General features: G+C 35.0%; 2 protein-coding genes across 5 annotated transcripts; both read right to left on the bottom strand.

Annotated features, from left to right (window-relative positions):
* On the bottom strand, positions 1-4,587 carry LOC105322027 (uncharacterized). 3 transcript variants are annotated; one of them, XM_011420545.4, is made up of 2 exons: positions 4,258-4,587; positions 1-1,982 (listed from the first exon to the last, which is right to left on the bottom strand). In XM_011420545.4, exon 2 carries the CDS (start codon positions 1,978-1,980, stop codon positions 472-474), a length of 1,509 nt encoding a protein of 502 aa, XP_011418847.3. In that variant the 5' UTR covers positions 1,981-1,982; positions 4,258-4,587; the 3' UTR covers positions 1-471. The 3 variants fall into 3 exon arrangements, with proteins under 3 accessions (XP_011418847.3, XP_011418845.3, XP_011418846.3); XM_011420543.4 differs by lacking the exon at positions 4,258-4,587 and adding an exon at positions 3,674-3,934; XM_011420544.4 differs by lacking the exon at positions 4,258-4,587 and adding an exon at positions 2,768-3,093.
* A 4,465-nt stretch (positions 4,588-9,052) lies between these two features.
* Positions 9,053-13,227, bottom strand: LOC105322026 (uncharacterized). Of its 2 annotated transcripts, none has more exons than XM_011420541.4 (2): positions 12,666-13,227; positions 9,053-10,717 (listed from the first exon to the last, which is right to left on the bottom strand). In XM_011420541.4, the coding sequence occupies exon 2, from the start codon at positions 10,709-10,711 to the stop codon at positions 9,416-9,418; it is 1,296 nt and encodes a 431-aa protein (XP_011418843.3). In that variant the 5' UTR covers positions 10,712-10,717; positions 12,666-13,227; the 3' UTR covers positions 9,053-9,415. The 2 variants fall into 2 exon arrangements, with proteins under 2 accessions (XP_011418843.3, XP_034318343.2); XM_034462452.2 differs by lacking the exon at positions 12,666-13,227 and adding an exon at positions 11,173-11,739.

Below are 13,227 nucleotides of genomic sequence, written 5' to 3'. Positions count from 1 at the left end.
ATATTTTATTTTATCCACGTTTCAAACATAAGAAAAATCAAAAACAGCTAGTTCTACTAGCACTATTGAATAATATCAAAATAACACACAGGGCGCGCATGCAGTAAATATAGGAAAAGTGACATTGTCATTAAAAACATATTATAATCAATTAAAGAAAGATTTAAATTCATCATTAAAAAATACAACAAAAATATTCGACGCAATGAATCTACTAAAGTTGAACTGATAGCCAGAGAGACAGCTGCATTGAGAAAGAAATAATTGTTGTTATTTGGTTGGTTTAGAATTAAAGAAAAAGATGGATCTTTGAAGTGTTTTGAACAGTGTAATGAAGGCATTGTAATTTCCATATGTACAGGAGCAAATAAGTTAGAGTTTTTTTAAAAGAACCCGTGTACCGAGTTCTGAAAACTAAACACTTAATACTAAATGCATGTGCAGTACATGTATTTGTTTCACATTAAGATGCTAATCGATAAGTGCACTGGGTAAAGGTGTTGGCTGAAGATTTCTAGAAGTGTCAACCATAGATTCGGTTTGAGTTCCCTCCCTTTCTATGTTCATTCCCGGAACAGTGATGGTGATAGAACTGTTTTCCGGATGGTTGATGTTTTCAGCGGCCCCCGCTGATGTTTTTGCTCCATCAGTTGTTATTTCCTCCACTTCGGGGATTGGACCTCCCCTTTCGATGTCCCGGTTTTCGTCTGCTGCCTTTTGCGTAGTACTTTCTAGTATCGTCTGCTTCTGAAGATCGACCTGCTTTGCAAACGGATAACCGATCCCTAGTTTTTCCATCAAAGAGAGTTGCATTTCTATTTTACATATTCCACATTTACAATTATCGATATCTGTGGTGGACAAATTGTGCAGTTCCGGTTTGTTTGGCGTGCGCAAATAGAACTTCCGGTCGTGAAGCTTGGATTGAAAATTGACCTTCATATACGAGTTGATATTTGGATCTTCTAACAAATCTGGAGATCTTCGTGGGCTAAGTTCGTCCTGATCCGGCGCGAAGTACAACTTCCTGACCTTTGAACTCCGAGGAGACACACTCCGCGAGAAAGCCGTTCGGGGTGATGACCTTGTGTATTTGGCAAGGTCATCAATCGACATCCGGTCTTCGTCGTCTCGGCTGTAATAGTCCAGAATATGCCCTACTTTTTGGTTGTAGTAAACTCGTTCGTGCTGTAGCGTTGGGCTGTCCTCTTGTTCTAGTTTTTCACCTTTGGTAGCAATGTATTTTGACTTTTTGAGATAGTCTTTCCGAATGCTTGCGAGGAAGCCCCCGTCCGTAGTCCGGGACTTCAGCAAGTTCGTAGGATCATGTCTAGACCTCTTTATAAAGAACACTTTCCCATTGTCAATATACATGGTGCCTTCAGTCGTCTCGCGAACATTCAATCGTCTTTGAGACGTGTCTTTTAAAACGGATTTGTTTTCTGTGAGGAGAGCCGTTGCCTCATCCAAGTCTGTAATAGCGTGTTTCGGACGAACTGTTGGCGCACGGATACGCCCTCCTGTCGCTTTATGTTCGCTGCAGATATCCTGCACATTTGAGGCAGATAGTTCTTGTCCAGACACCGAGTTCTCTAATTTTGTTACCGGAAATTGCGGCGCGGTGGACGCCCTCTCGCGGGGAGAAAAGGGCGAGGTCGGAGGGTTTGATGAAAATTTCACTTTGGCGGAGTTCACACGCTGTTGGGTTTTGAAATGGTCTATGTATCCAGACTTTCGGTTTGGAAACTGTGACCGTTTTCCATTTCCTGTGACGTCACGAGAATTTCTCGGAGGAATGTCGGTGAAAGTGGTTCGTGTCGCCGTAGTGCTTGCTCCTCTGCTCGCACTCTGTCGCTGACCCCGAGGGGTCGGACCGGGCGTTCTACAGCGCTCATCTGCGAGATCTAATTCCTCCCTCCTGGAAGTTAACTGATAGCGAGGCGGCATTCGTTGCCATAGCGACCAACATGTCGTTGACATATCTATTAAAAAAAAAATTCGAATTTACCGTAAACTGTTTTTGTCATTTTCATGTGCAATTACCTGAAGTGATTAACATTATTTTAGCAAAAAATTGATGAAAGATGAAAGGTGAAAAATTATGAACTTTAAAATTTATAAGCATGATTATTATACTGAGAGATGTGAAAAATCCAAGTGATGTAATTGGCAATAATGTTTTCTCCTCAACAATTATAACAAAGAGGGAAAAATAATAACATTGGTGATAAATGAAAGAAACAACAGTCGACATTCTCATAAAACACCCTTAAAGTGTCTTGTGGTCCTACAGTAGGAAGCGGAACCTCTCAGATGGTGTATCGATTTACCATAAAAGTAGCTAAATCTCTTGACTCTGAATCACAGAGATAAAATGGCGGCTTGGCGGGCGAAATATCGGCTGGTAATTAATCCGGGCCATGCTGTAATTAATATCAAATCAAATCGGTTTTTATTATCGTAAGGAACGAGGTTGGTGGATAAGAATCTTGGGACTGTTTTAGAATGAAGATGGAAAGCTTGGAACGAAACATATCAAGCATTCATGACACGGCGTTGAGGCTAAGTTATACATATCTCAATGCAAGTGCCTTCCAGATTTCTGGTCATAATAGGATAAGTATATAGACTTATATGTGTGGGCTATTTATAAAAAGACTAATAAATCTAAATGAAGAAAAATTAAATAAAATGAAAATCCCTTTTTTTTCTTTATTCATTCATTCTCATATCTATTAGATCTCGTTTTCAAATTTCAAATTCTTACCTCTATTTATCGCAAGAAAATCCATTAAATATCCTCGTTTATCGTCTACAAAGTGTGTTAGGGGTGTCAGACTCAAAATCTTACAAACAAAACTCCACAAAAGTGAAGGTGATACCCTTCATAGCAATCTATCTGTCTCGCGTTTAACTGGAAGTCCTTCCATTGTTTATAGTTTCGGATACACAGTTAATATAATGCCTTTAAATATTCAATAAGGATTACTGGGGATTAGATTGCATATATATGTACAACCCCTGGTAATGAACATTTACCAGCGTTGACCTTTTGTTTCCAATAAGTCTTGTTATTTGTCCTCAGAGTAAACATTTTGAGAACTTTCACTAAATATACGTGGTATTAAATTGACTGCGTTTCTACCATTGGTGAATTGTTTTCGTTAGACCGCCATATCATAATGCATTGGGTTCTATTTGATCCCAAAACATAAAGCACTTTGGATTTTAAAGTAGTCTTCCGTAAATAAATTTTGTGTTAGAGTAATCCCTCTCTTTCTTTCTTTCACTCTCTTTCTCTCTCTCTCCCCCCTCTCTCTCTCTCTCTCTCTCTCTCTCTCTCTCTCTCTCTCATCAACTTCTGGTATGGACTGTTTTCAATTAAAGTGAAGAATTAAGTTTGAATGATAGGTTCAAAACATTTAAAAATGCGATAAACATTTAACACTTTCAAATTTCAAATATGTTTCAATATATTACAAAAATGCGAAATATTTATTATTTCGCATATATGTTGTCAAACGATATATGTTTAATATCAAAAGTTCTAGTTATGAAGGCTATATCACAACCTCATATAATATCGATTAAACAAACAAACCAAAACAAAAAATGACGGAGTTAAAGTTTTAAAAAAAATATATCAAAAAGTGTATACATTTTATCTACTCACAGATTCGGGGGAAATCGAGAATTGACGAATGATAAACATCATAATGGCTCGCCCTTTCAATGTCCATCTCGGAAATACCGTGTGTTCCTACTCGATACACCTTTTTGTCATTTTGTCCCCCGATAGTAATTAGGTTTAGAGTGATTGCCTACTTTCCTGTCTACATTTGATCTATTTCCAGGGTCTTCCCAAACAATCCAATGTTTACTCGCGTTAAACCGCCTTTCAAAATTTATTGACAAATGATCTACAATTTCCTCGAGAGAGCGACAAAAAAATCATGTACACCATACAAGCAAATTTACTTTCCCTTTTTATATTGAGATAGTGTATACGTTTTCTTTTAACAATTTTTAGAGTGTTGAATGACGACTAGGTTTTAAAGTGATTCATTTTTCTTACCCGACATTAGACTTGTCACGCATTTGCGACATTTTGATAGTTAATGAAACCTTTTTTTTCAAGACATTTTTTTTCTTTCTCAGTACATTTTGAACGCTAATCTGTAACAACCATTACTATATCGGGACTTTTCTTAATCACCATATTTTTTTGCTATTGATTTCGAAAACAAAATTCCTTACCTTTCGAGAATTATAAGTGTTTCCAAAATATTGACATTTTGTCGTCGAAAATTCGTGCGTTTTGGGCGATTGCTTGGATTTGGTCCGACTTTCCTCTGTCACAATAATCTTTACGCCACTTGTTTGAAATACTGGAGCAACGTCGCTACCGTTAGTGAGTAGTTGTTATTTACCAAGCAACCTAGCCCCTCCAAACATCCACATTTCATTTATTCTTTCTAATCTGAAGCTTTTGGACATCGTGAATGAAAGTGGAAATTGGCAAAATGAAAAATCCCGATAACGTATCTGAAATGCACGAATGTGCTACTTTTGTTTAAACTGTTTGAATTTGAGCGATACCCGGACTTGTACAAATGTTTAGTGTTGCCGTAATCCCCCCAAGTCCCCGTTTAATAAGTCTGTTTCAGTTTAACACACCGCCGTGGGTTATCTCCAATCAACAAGTATGGGTACGGGGTCTGTTTTAAATTAATGAAACGCTGGGCAGTGTTTTGACCTAACATAATTTTCGGTCAATGTCAGGAGAGAGAGAGAGAGAGAGAGAGAGAGAGAGAGAGAGAGAGAGAGAGAGAGAGAGAGAGAGAGAGAGAGAGAAAGAGAGAGAGAGAGAGAGAGAGAGAGAGAGTATAACAATTAAAAGGTTGGATAGTAGATCAATTTCAAAAATTCAAAAGTCGAAATGGAAAAGTTAAGAGCATTAATAATAAATCTTTTTAAAATTCGTAAGTAACGCTATTAGAATATGCAAGAGGAGTGTTTAAGATTTCTTAATTAACACTGTGCCGGATACTTATGCCAGTGCCAAGGTGGCATTTTTGCACCCGCTTAAGCTGCATATATCGAAAACTTCAAATATGCCATATGATAGACCATTGCTTAAAGAGTTAATCAGTGTATCTCACCTGTCAGGTAAGATATTTACCTTTCAAAAATAAATTCCTATAGGAAAATAATTTTTCCCATAGGAAAATCAATATTCCTATAGGTAATTTTAAATTTCCTATCGGAATACAAGAACTTCCTACAGGAATTTCAATTCCGATAGGATTTGATAAATTCCGATAGGAAAACTTTTATGGCTGAATCAAATTCCTACAGGAATTACCATTCTCCTACAGGAAATATAATTCCTACAGGACTTTTTAAAAATCCTATAGGATTGTCAATATTTCCTTTAGGAGAGTCAACTCTCCTATGGGAATTATCATTTTCCGATGGGATATTAATTTTTAAAGGTAAATACCGGTATCTCACCTGTCAGGTGAAACACACTAAAAACCAAAGTGGTTATATACTCTGTAGACAATGGTCTATCATTTGGTATACATGGATTTTTCCGAAACTGCATCTTAAGCGGGTGCAAAAATGCCACTTTGGCACTGGCATATTTATCCGGCACAGTGTTAATTATGAATTAAAAATTTTATGATCTCCAATGGGGGCTACAGTATATTGGTGTATTGGAGGAAGGACTCAGTTTTCACTTTAAGAAAGTCTTCTGTGCTTTCAAAAGCTACCTGTGAACATGTGATTAAGGTGACTGTATTGTTCACGTTGCTTTTACAGAGCACGTAACATTGTTTTTCAATTTGGAAGTGGCGAGGCCAGACTCATCTAAAAAATCTTGACAAGCAAAAAAATATTGTAGAGAATTCTGGTCAGAAAATTAACTGGTTAGGACATGAACTTTTTCGAAAATTTAATTACACAAGTTGTTAACCTATTAATTTCAAGAGGAAAAAACTTCGAAAACAACGCCTGAGAAGGGACCTACCTTAATTTCGCAGTGTAAGATATATATATATAAATGAGTAGGGCTTCAAGATATATATATACGGTGGGGTACATGTATTACAATATCTTTTGGCTTGAAAATTATGAAAACACCAAAAAAAACAAACATTTAGATTTAGAAAATCCAAAAAAAAAGAACATTTATTAAACCCAGTTTTATGTTATAGATTCCCTATCTTTAAAAAGAAAATGAAATCTTTTTAAAAGAATTATTTGTAGCCAAGCTGTATTTTACAAAAGAACTTTAATCGTAAATATTTACAGTCTCATAGAATGGTTTTTCTCGCATAAAATGATCTATGATAACAATTATGAATTTGCTGTTATTAATTTGACACATTTCAGATTACAATATGTGGAAAATAATCGATTTTTTTAATTGGCCGTAAGTCTAGTACATGTAAGCAATCGGTTTCATTGACACGTACACGTTTTTAAGAATCGTGTTTTTCAATGTTTTCAGAGCAATGCATATTTATGGCAATATATCAATAGTTGTAAACACTCTTGGTGAAAATACATATATTAATCACTGATCATCGTTTCTAACCGGCGCATATTTACACATATACTTATGTTTATGTATGTATCGAGCTGGTCATAACGAATGTACACTTAATTGTCCAAAAACAGTAACAAAGTTGTCGTCAGTTATGTACATACACATGTAATTACAATTTAATCCACTTATCCCGGCTTCTGCATTTCAATTGGATGTACATGTACGGGCACTACATGTGCATCAATTTACGTGCAAACGGGGGGTAACTCTGGATTACTTATGACAATGGAACTCCGATAAAACATACCACATTTAGCATTTAACAATCTAAATTTAACTTTTTATAAATTTCTATTCGTCAAGAATATAGATTTAATTTCTTTTTCTCTTACAATTCTCATACAATTTAGATTAGCCACTCTTAAAATAGAGAAATAACAAAAAAATTCTCAAGCATATGTAAATGATAAGAGCAATTAATTAGAATAACTTATAAAGGTATTGTATATATAAACATACAAATCTTTGATGACGGTGGAGCGTGTGTCCTGGTGACACGTCAGAACATTGATCGCTGATTGGTCCGGCCGATCTGTTACGGACAGTGTCCCTATAACGCACACATTCTATGAACTTTGGGGCTCCCGTTGCCTTCGTCGCACGGTCGAGCCTCATTCAAAATTTCGATTCTCCTCGGAGAGTCCCGGGTATAAATGTACAACCTGAAATTTCTGTAAGGGGAAAACTCATCACTCTTTCTGACGCTCTCATACGGCTTTACCATGTGGGTATACTGCCATTATTTTTTTTTGATCGAGGCTTCTATTAATATTTTCTTTCAAAAGCAACCATATAAAAATTGACCAAAAAAATTATACGCAAAAAAGAAGAACCTGCAATTTATAATGATATACTTATTTTTCATTCGGTTTCAAAAAGACAATCTCAACAAATAATACATTAATCATTTATAATTATTTTTTTTATTTGTTTGTTTTGTTTTTTGTTTTTTTTTGCAATGAATAGGTTGGTTTGAAACACAAGTTTTTCATTTTTAACGAAATAAGAAACGTACATTTTGGCTACATGTAAGTGTCAGAAGTTAAATGGTTGGAAAAAAGATACGACACTGCACACACACACACAAACACAGATATATATATATATTTCAAAACGCTGATATGTCAAATTATGTAGAATTAATACTGGTCTTATGTTTGATAAAATACGCAGACAGAACTAGTCATATATATTTATTCAAAAGTTTATGAAATAATTAAAAAAAACAAAACAAATGTGTACAAAGAATAAAACATTTCCATCAATTGACATCACATACAAATTACATCGAAAGAATGTGAGACAGTGCAAAATGTTCATGTAACAATTGTACTTATCTACACGAAAATATACATGTATTCTTTTTATATATTTCTGTCGAAAATATACCGATCCGGGAGTTAAGATATTAACTGATTTTTTATTCAATTTAATTGTTGATATTCGACTAGATGTCTATCGTAAAATTCTGTTAAAATAAAGTTTGGAAAAGGGATTATATATCACGTTAAAATAAATAATAACTCATTTTTTGTAAATATGTTAAGTACAATTTTGAAAAAATCTTCAAAATTGAATATCTAGAAATTCGGGTTTTCATGGCAGATCAGTTGTGTGTTCTTCAACAAAAGCAAAACAGAAGAATGACAACTCTGCACATACAAATTGACACAGAGCAAGCTTGGATTATCGTTCTTTGTACGAAAAAGAAATAAAGAACAAGATACCGACCAAGCAATGCATTGTGTTTTCATGAGCTGACATATTACAGTGTATGCTGAGAATTGTTCTTTAAAAGAAAATGGCGAAAATAAAGAACAGAAATCACCATTCACAGCCAGCAGTCTTATGGCGATGGACATTGGATGATGACGCTAACACTGTGTTTTCATAAGCTGACAGACATAATAAAGTGTATGCTGAAAATTGTTCTTTAAAAGAAAATGGCGAAAATGAAGAACAGAAATCAGCATTCAGTCTTATGGCGATGCAATACATTGGACAATAACTCTAATATAAAAAGTTAAAATAACTTACATTCCTTCCCACTTTTTTTTTTACAAAACAGTTTGAATTTTGACGACTGTTGTGTGTATATAAGTTAGCTGCACGATTGTGTGAATGTATTTGGTGCCATGAAATGGCTGTGCTCTCACCATTACTGATCGAAATGTGATACAATAACAAACAAAAAAGCATATTACTTGAACAACCAATGAAAATAGGTCAGGTGGTCGCTATTAAGGAAAACCTTCACGCAAAAATAAGCGCTTCCTGGTAATGCAATCCTACTTATCAAATATTGATCCCAGAATTATTAACTTACTTAACAATTTTAACTGACATATTTTTCATTGTAAAAAAAATGAATTGTAATGAAAATTGCTTTCATTAGTGAGAGAAAGGAAAAAATAGTTTGAATGATAGTTGATTTCCAATGCCTCATTCTTGCCAAGCTTGTCATTTTATAAATCTTAAAACTGAAGGTGCTTATCAATTTAAAGTCTTACAAACTCAATATTATGAGTACTAAAATTATATATGCAGGGACAACAAGACTAAAAAAATTTGACTGATCATGTTAAATACTAAATGAAAAAAAAAATACTAAATTAAGAAGAAATATGTCAGTCAAATATAAATAAAACCTGAATATGTATGATAAATAATAATAAACTCAACAAAAACTGTAAACAAAAAACATTAACAGAGCTGAGACACTTAGAAGCACCTGGGTTAACAGCTACATGTAATAATACTGATACTATTTATAAGCTACATACATTAAAATCACGTGACCTACGGGTTGCGAACACCGTTTTCGATGTGAAAACTCGAGAAACCTTCCAAAGTCTGAACCTCCTTCACGCTAGTCAGCCATTTTAAGATGTCGTATGTTTTCCCGTCATCACAGAAATTTCTCTGGCTGTTACTGATTGGGTTCGGTGACGTTTGGGGGTCATGGTCCTTACTGTAACGAGTGAACATAAACGGCTTCACATTAGATCGAGTGATTTTAGCACCACCGGAACTATTTGTTGTAGTTTTCCTGGAAGACTTTTGCGCAGATGACACTCGTTTGGATTCTGCCGGGATCGGAACAGCTTTAACTTTTTGGAAAGGTTCTGAAGCTAAGCGATAGCTGGGTTTATCCGGTCTTACAATGTCGTCGGTCTCGTTGTCGTTTCTCTTTTCTCGTACGTTACCGTTAACTTTCGTTGTCCTGACGAATTTGCCGGTTTTGGTAAAAACCGGAATGCCATTTTCGATGAGTCTGTTGCTAGGTTCACCCGAATGGATCCCACTACCAGTTTCCTGACCCGCGGGATTAGGCGCCTCGCGGGGGTTATAGGTTGGAATTACTCCGTCTTCACAGAATTCTACCCGAACAAAGTCATCCACCTCAGCTTCAATAAGGGGATAGGAATCACCGGATGTTCGCCGATTTACACTTCCGCTGTTTGTTGACGTAGATTTTGACAGAGAGCGGGGAGACATTGTTCTGTTTTCAGATGAATCTCGCAAATCGTAGACATCCGATATTTTGACTGTGTCACGAGATTTGTCCGTACTTTTAATTGAAACTCGCTGCATTTGTTGTTGTCGCCGGATTTGTGACGTATGATCAGGCGGTCGAATGCGCATGCCCGGATCCACGGCGTATTTCATGCCTAGTTCTGTTAGTTTATTTAGTTTATCGTCAAATTTAACTTTTTTCTGACTCTTTGATCCTTGCGAACTATTGGAATGCTTCTCATTTGCAGACGTTTTTCTTTTCTTAAGAACACACTGAATTTTAGACACATCCAATTTTTGAAACGAGCCATCTTGTCCGTTTAACGGACTTCCGGTGGAATTCTTTAGGATCCCTTTCCTGTGTTTATCCGCCTTGGAATCCTCCATAGTTCGGTACTTCATCACTCCATGATGTACCACGTGTTTTGGTTTAACTCCCCCTGGCGGCGGACGTAGACGGTGCACAACTAGATCCCTTGTGCCTGATCCAAGCAGCGAAACAGAGCCATCTAGCGGGTATATGAAAACACTCTCTCCACTCCCTACACTGGAGATGTTGTAAAATGGATTTTTTAACATGGTGATCTGAAAATAGATTTTAGAAAATAGATATTAAATAGATAAATTCAATGATTTCGTATCAGTATGATCTAAAAGCGTTGAGTTTATGACTTTATAACATGTACATGTATGCTAATTAAGATAAATTAATATTTTATTATTGAAGCAAAATAGGAACAGCTTCTTTAATTTATGAATATTATTATTTTTATCGCATTATTTTTGGCTTTCATTCATCAACAGTCCAAAGTACGCGTATCAGTTTTAGCGTGCGTGTGTGCTTGGATTTGTCGGTTATAGAAAAGATTTTTTTTATGATTGAAACATTGAAACATTTCTTTAATTAAGTATTTTTATGTACAGGGTTAGCGATTCGTTATATTCTCTCTCTATGTTTAGAGAAAAGTATCATACAATAAAATGTGTTGCTAATTAAACAATTTTTCAACAAACACTAAAAAAAAATTCTGTATACTCACCACATATCTAAATCATATACACTACGTGCAGATTTCACAAAGACGAAATACACACAGACAGAAAATGAATACAACCCCTCAAGATATTGTTCAAAACGAGCCCCCCACTTTCAGTGTTATCTCTGAGACGCCGTATCGTGCATTTTCACAAGGGTATGGTTTTAATATACCCGAGAAGAAGGGCTTTTTCAACGCGAATCCCAGTAACACATTATACCACTCTTAAAGAAATGTCTATGCTATACAAATAGCCTGCCGATTCCTGTTTTCTTTAAACGTATTGAAAATAGATTGACGTTAATGTATATATTTAACAAGAAGACGCCAGTTCTATCCAACAAATGGAAGGGGAGCTTAATAGCCAGTATTTAAACATTTCTCACGTGTGCAAATGCATTGCCAACTTGGGTTCCCATTTGGATATCTATATTCTATTGTGGTATTCAATTTCACCCTTGGAAGATGTGTCGTTAGAGTATAATTGACTGCAATTTGTATAAGTCGGTTAAACAGAACTGTTGTTTAATTACCAAAATCTTGGCGTATACTCTGAAAATGTGAACTGACAAAATAAAGCTTTACCGCGATCATGGTTGGTTAGTAATGATTTAATGTACATATAATATTCCAAGGATTGAATTACAAGTTTTTTCCGATTTTTTTTTAAGTTTGTAAATAAGACTTAATTGCATGCTTATTTCTGATCATATACATACACTAGTAAATGTATGGTCTATATATACTTATGTTTTGTGACAGATTTAATAATAAAAAGTTTCGACATTAAATTCATATTATTTTGAGTTGAGTTGAACATATTTTATTGCCTAATGCCAAAAGGATTGGACGCAAGTTCCAAAAACTTAGAAAGCCATCTCCTTGTACATAATACCGGTATATTACAATTACAATGCCTTATTATGTATATTATATTCGATATACATATTACATATAAATAATAAATGTACAAATACATGTATTCTGCGTAATATAATTATACAATCTCAATATATATTTACCGTTTGAAACTTACATCAGCGTGAGATATAGCCAAAGACAATGGTAATACATGTAAGTTTACACAATTGGTCTACTCTTTTTATCTAAGTACAAATACATAATGTGCACGCATCTCAAGATACATTGTATCTATCACTTCTTAGAAGTAGTGATCTATCTATTAAATGATATAGTAGTTTTCAATAATTGAATCTTACAAAAGACGTGGTAAAATCACTAAAGTATGTTCATCGAAATCCTCTTGACCTAAAACTGCAAATTTCGATCATACTTTTTTTTGGTTATTAGATTAACACAAATTTTTTTTTTTAAACTTTTATAATATCATTAGTGATATTGTATACTGGGTTTATTTCTCATAGAAAATATACTTATCAATTGTAATCTGTAGCTGTGACTACTAAATGAATAAAAAGAGTCATATAAAAGGACAGCTAAATGATCTTAATTAATTAAACAAAAAGAATACCTACCCGTTTCTATGTCTCTGTGGTGAAAGTGTCCACATTTTTTACTCCTTGCCAAAATGTCCACAGATCGGATCGCTTACACTCGCTGAGCAAATATCGCTGACAGATTTTTCGAATTTGACAACACCCCGGTAGAAATAAAATCGATACACCTGATGGAATGTTATTGGATCGCCTTTCTTGTCTGAGATCCCGATTTGTCTTGCTCAAGGTATACGTAAGGAAGAGATATGTGTACTAATATCTACGTTATATACATTGTGTGTAAATACCTGGCTCGCAATTTTTTTTTTACCTATTTCACCTTCATTAATTCTCCTCGACCCACGAATGTCAAATACGATAGCAATGAATCGAGTTCGATAATTTAAAATTTACTTTCCAGTTTCTTGAATTGGAAAAGTACACAAGCTACTAATATAAAGGCCAACGAGTGACCCGAATTTATCACACGTGAAGCGCTTATTGTAGAATTGAAATTGGAGCCCACAGTTCTTTTCAGAAGGGTAAAAAATAGAGTCCTTTTTCTTTCCTTCTTCAATGATATCTTCTTTGGGAAGTCAAT

The sequence above is a fragment of the Magallana gigas genome, chromosome 8 (genome assembly GCF_963853765.1).
Source record: "Magallana gigas chromosome 8, xbMagGiga1.1, whole genome shotgun sequence".
Lineage (NCBI taxonomy): Eukaryota > Metazoa > Mollusca > Bivalvia > Ostreida > Ostreidae > Magallana > Magallana gigas.
Note: the sequence above shows the minus strand (reverse complement) of the source record. Positions and strands in the feature narration are given on the sequence as shown.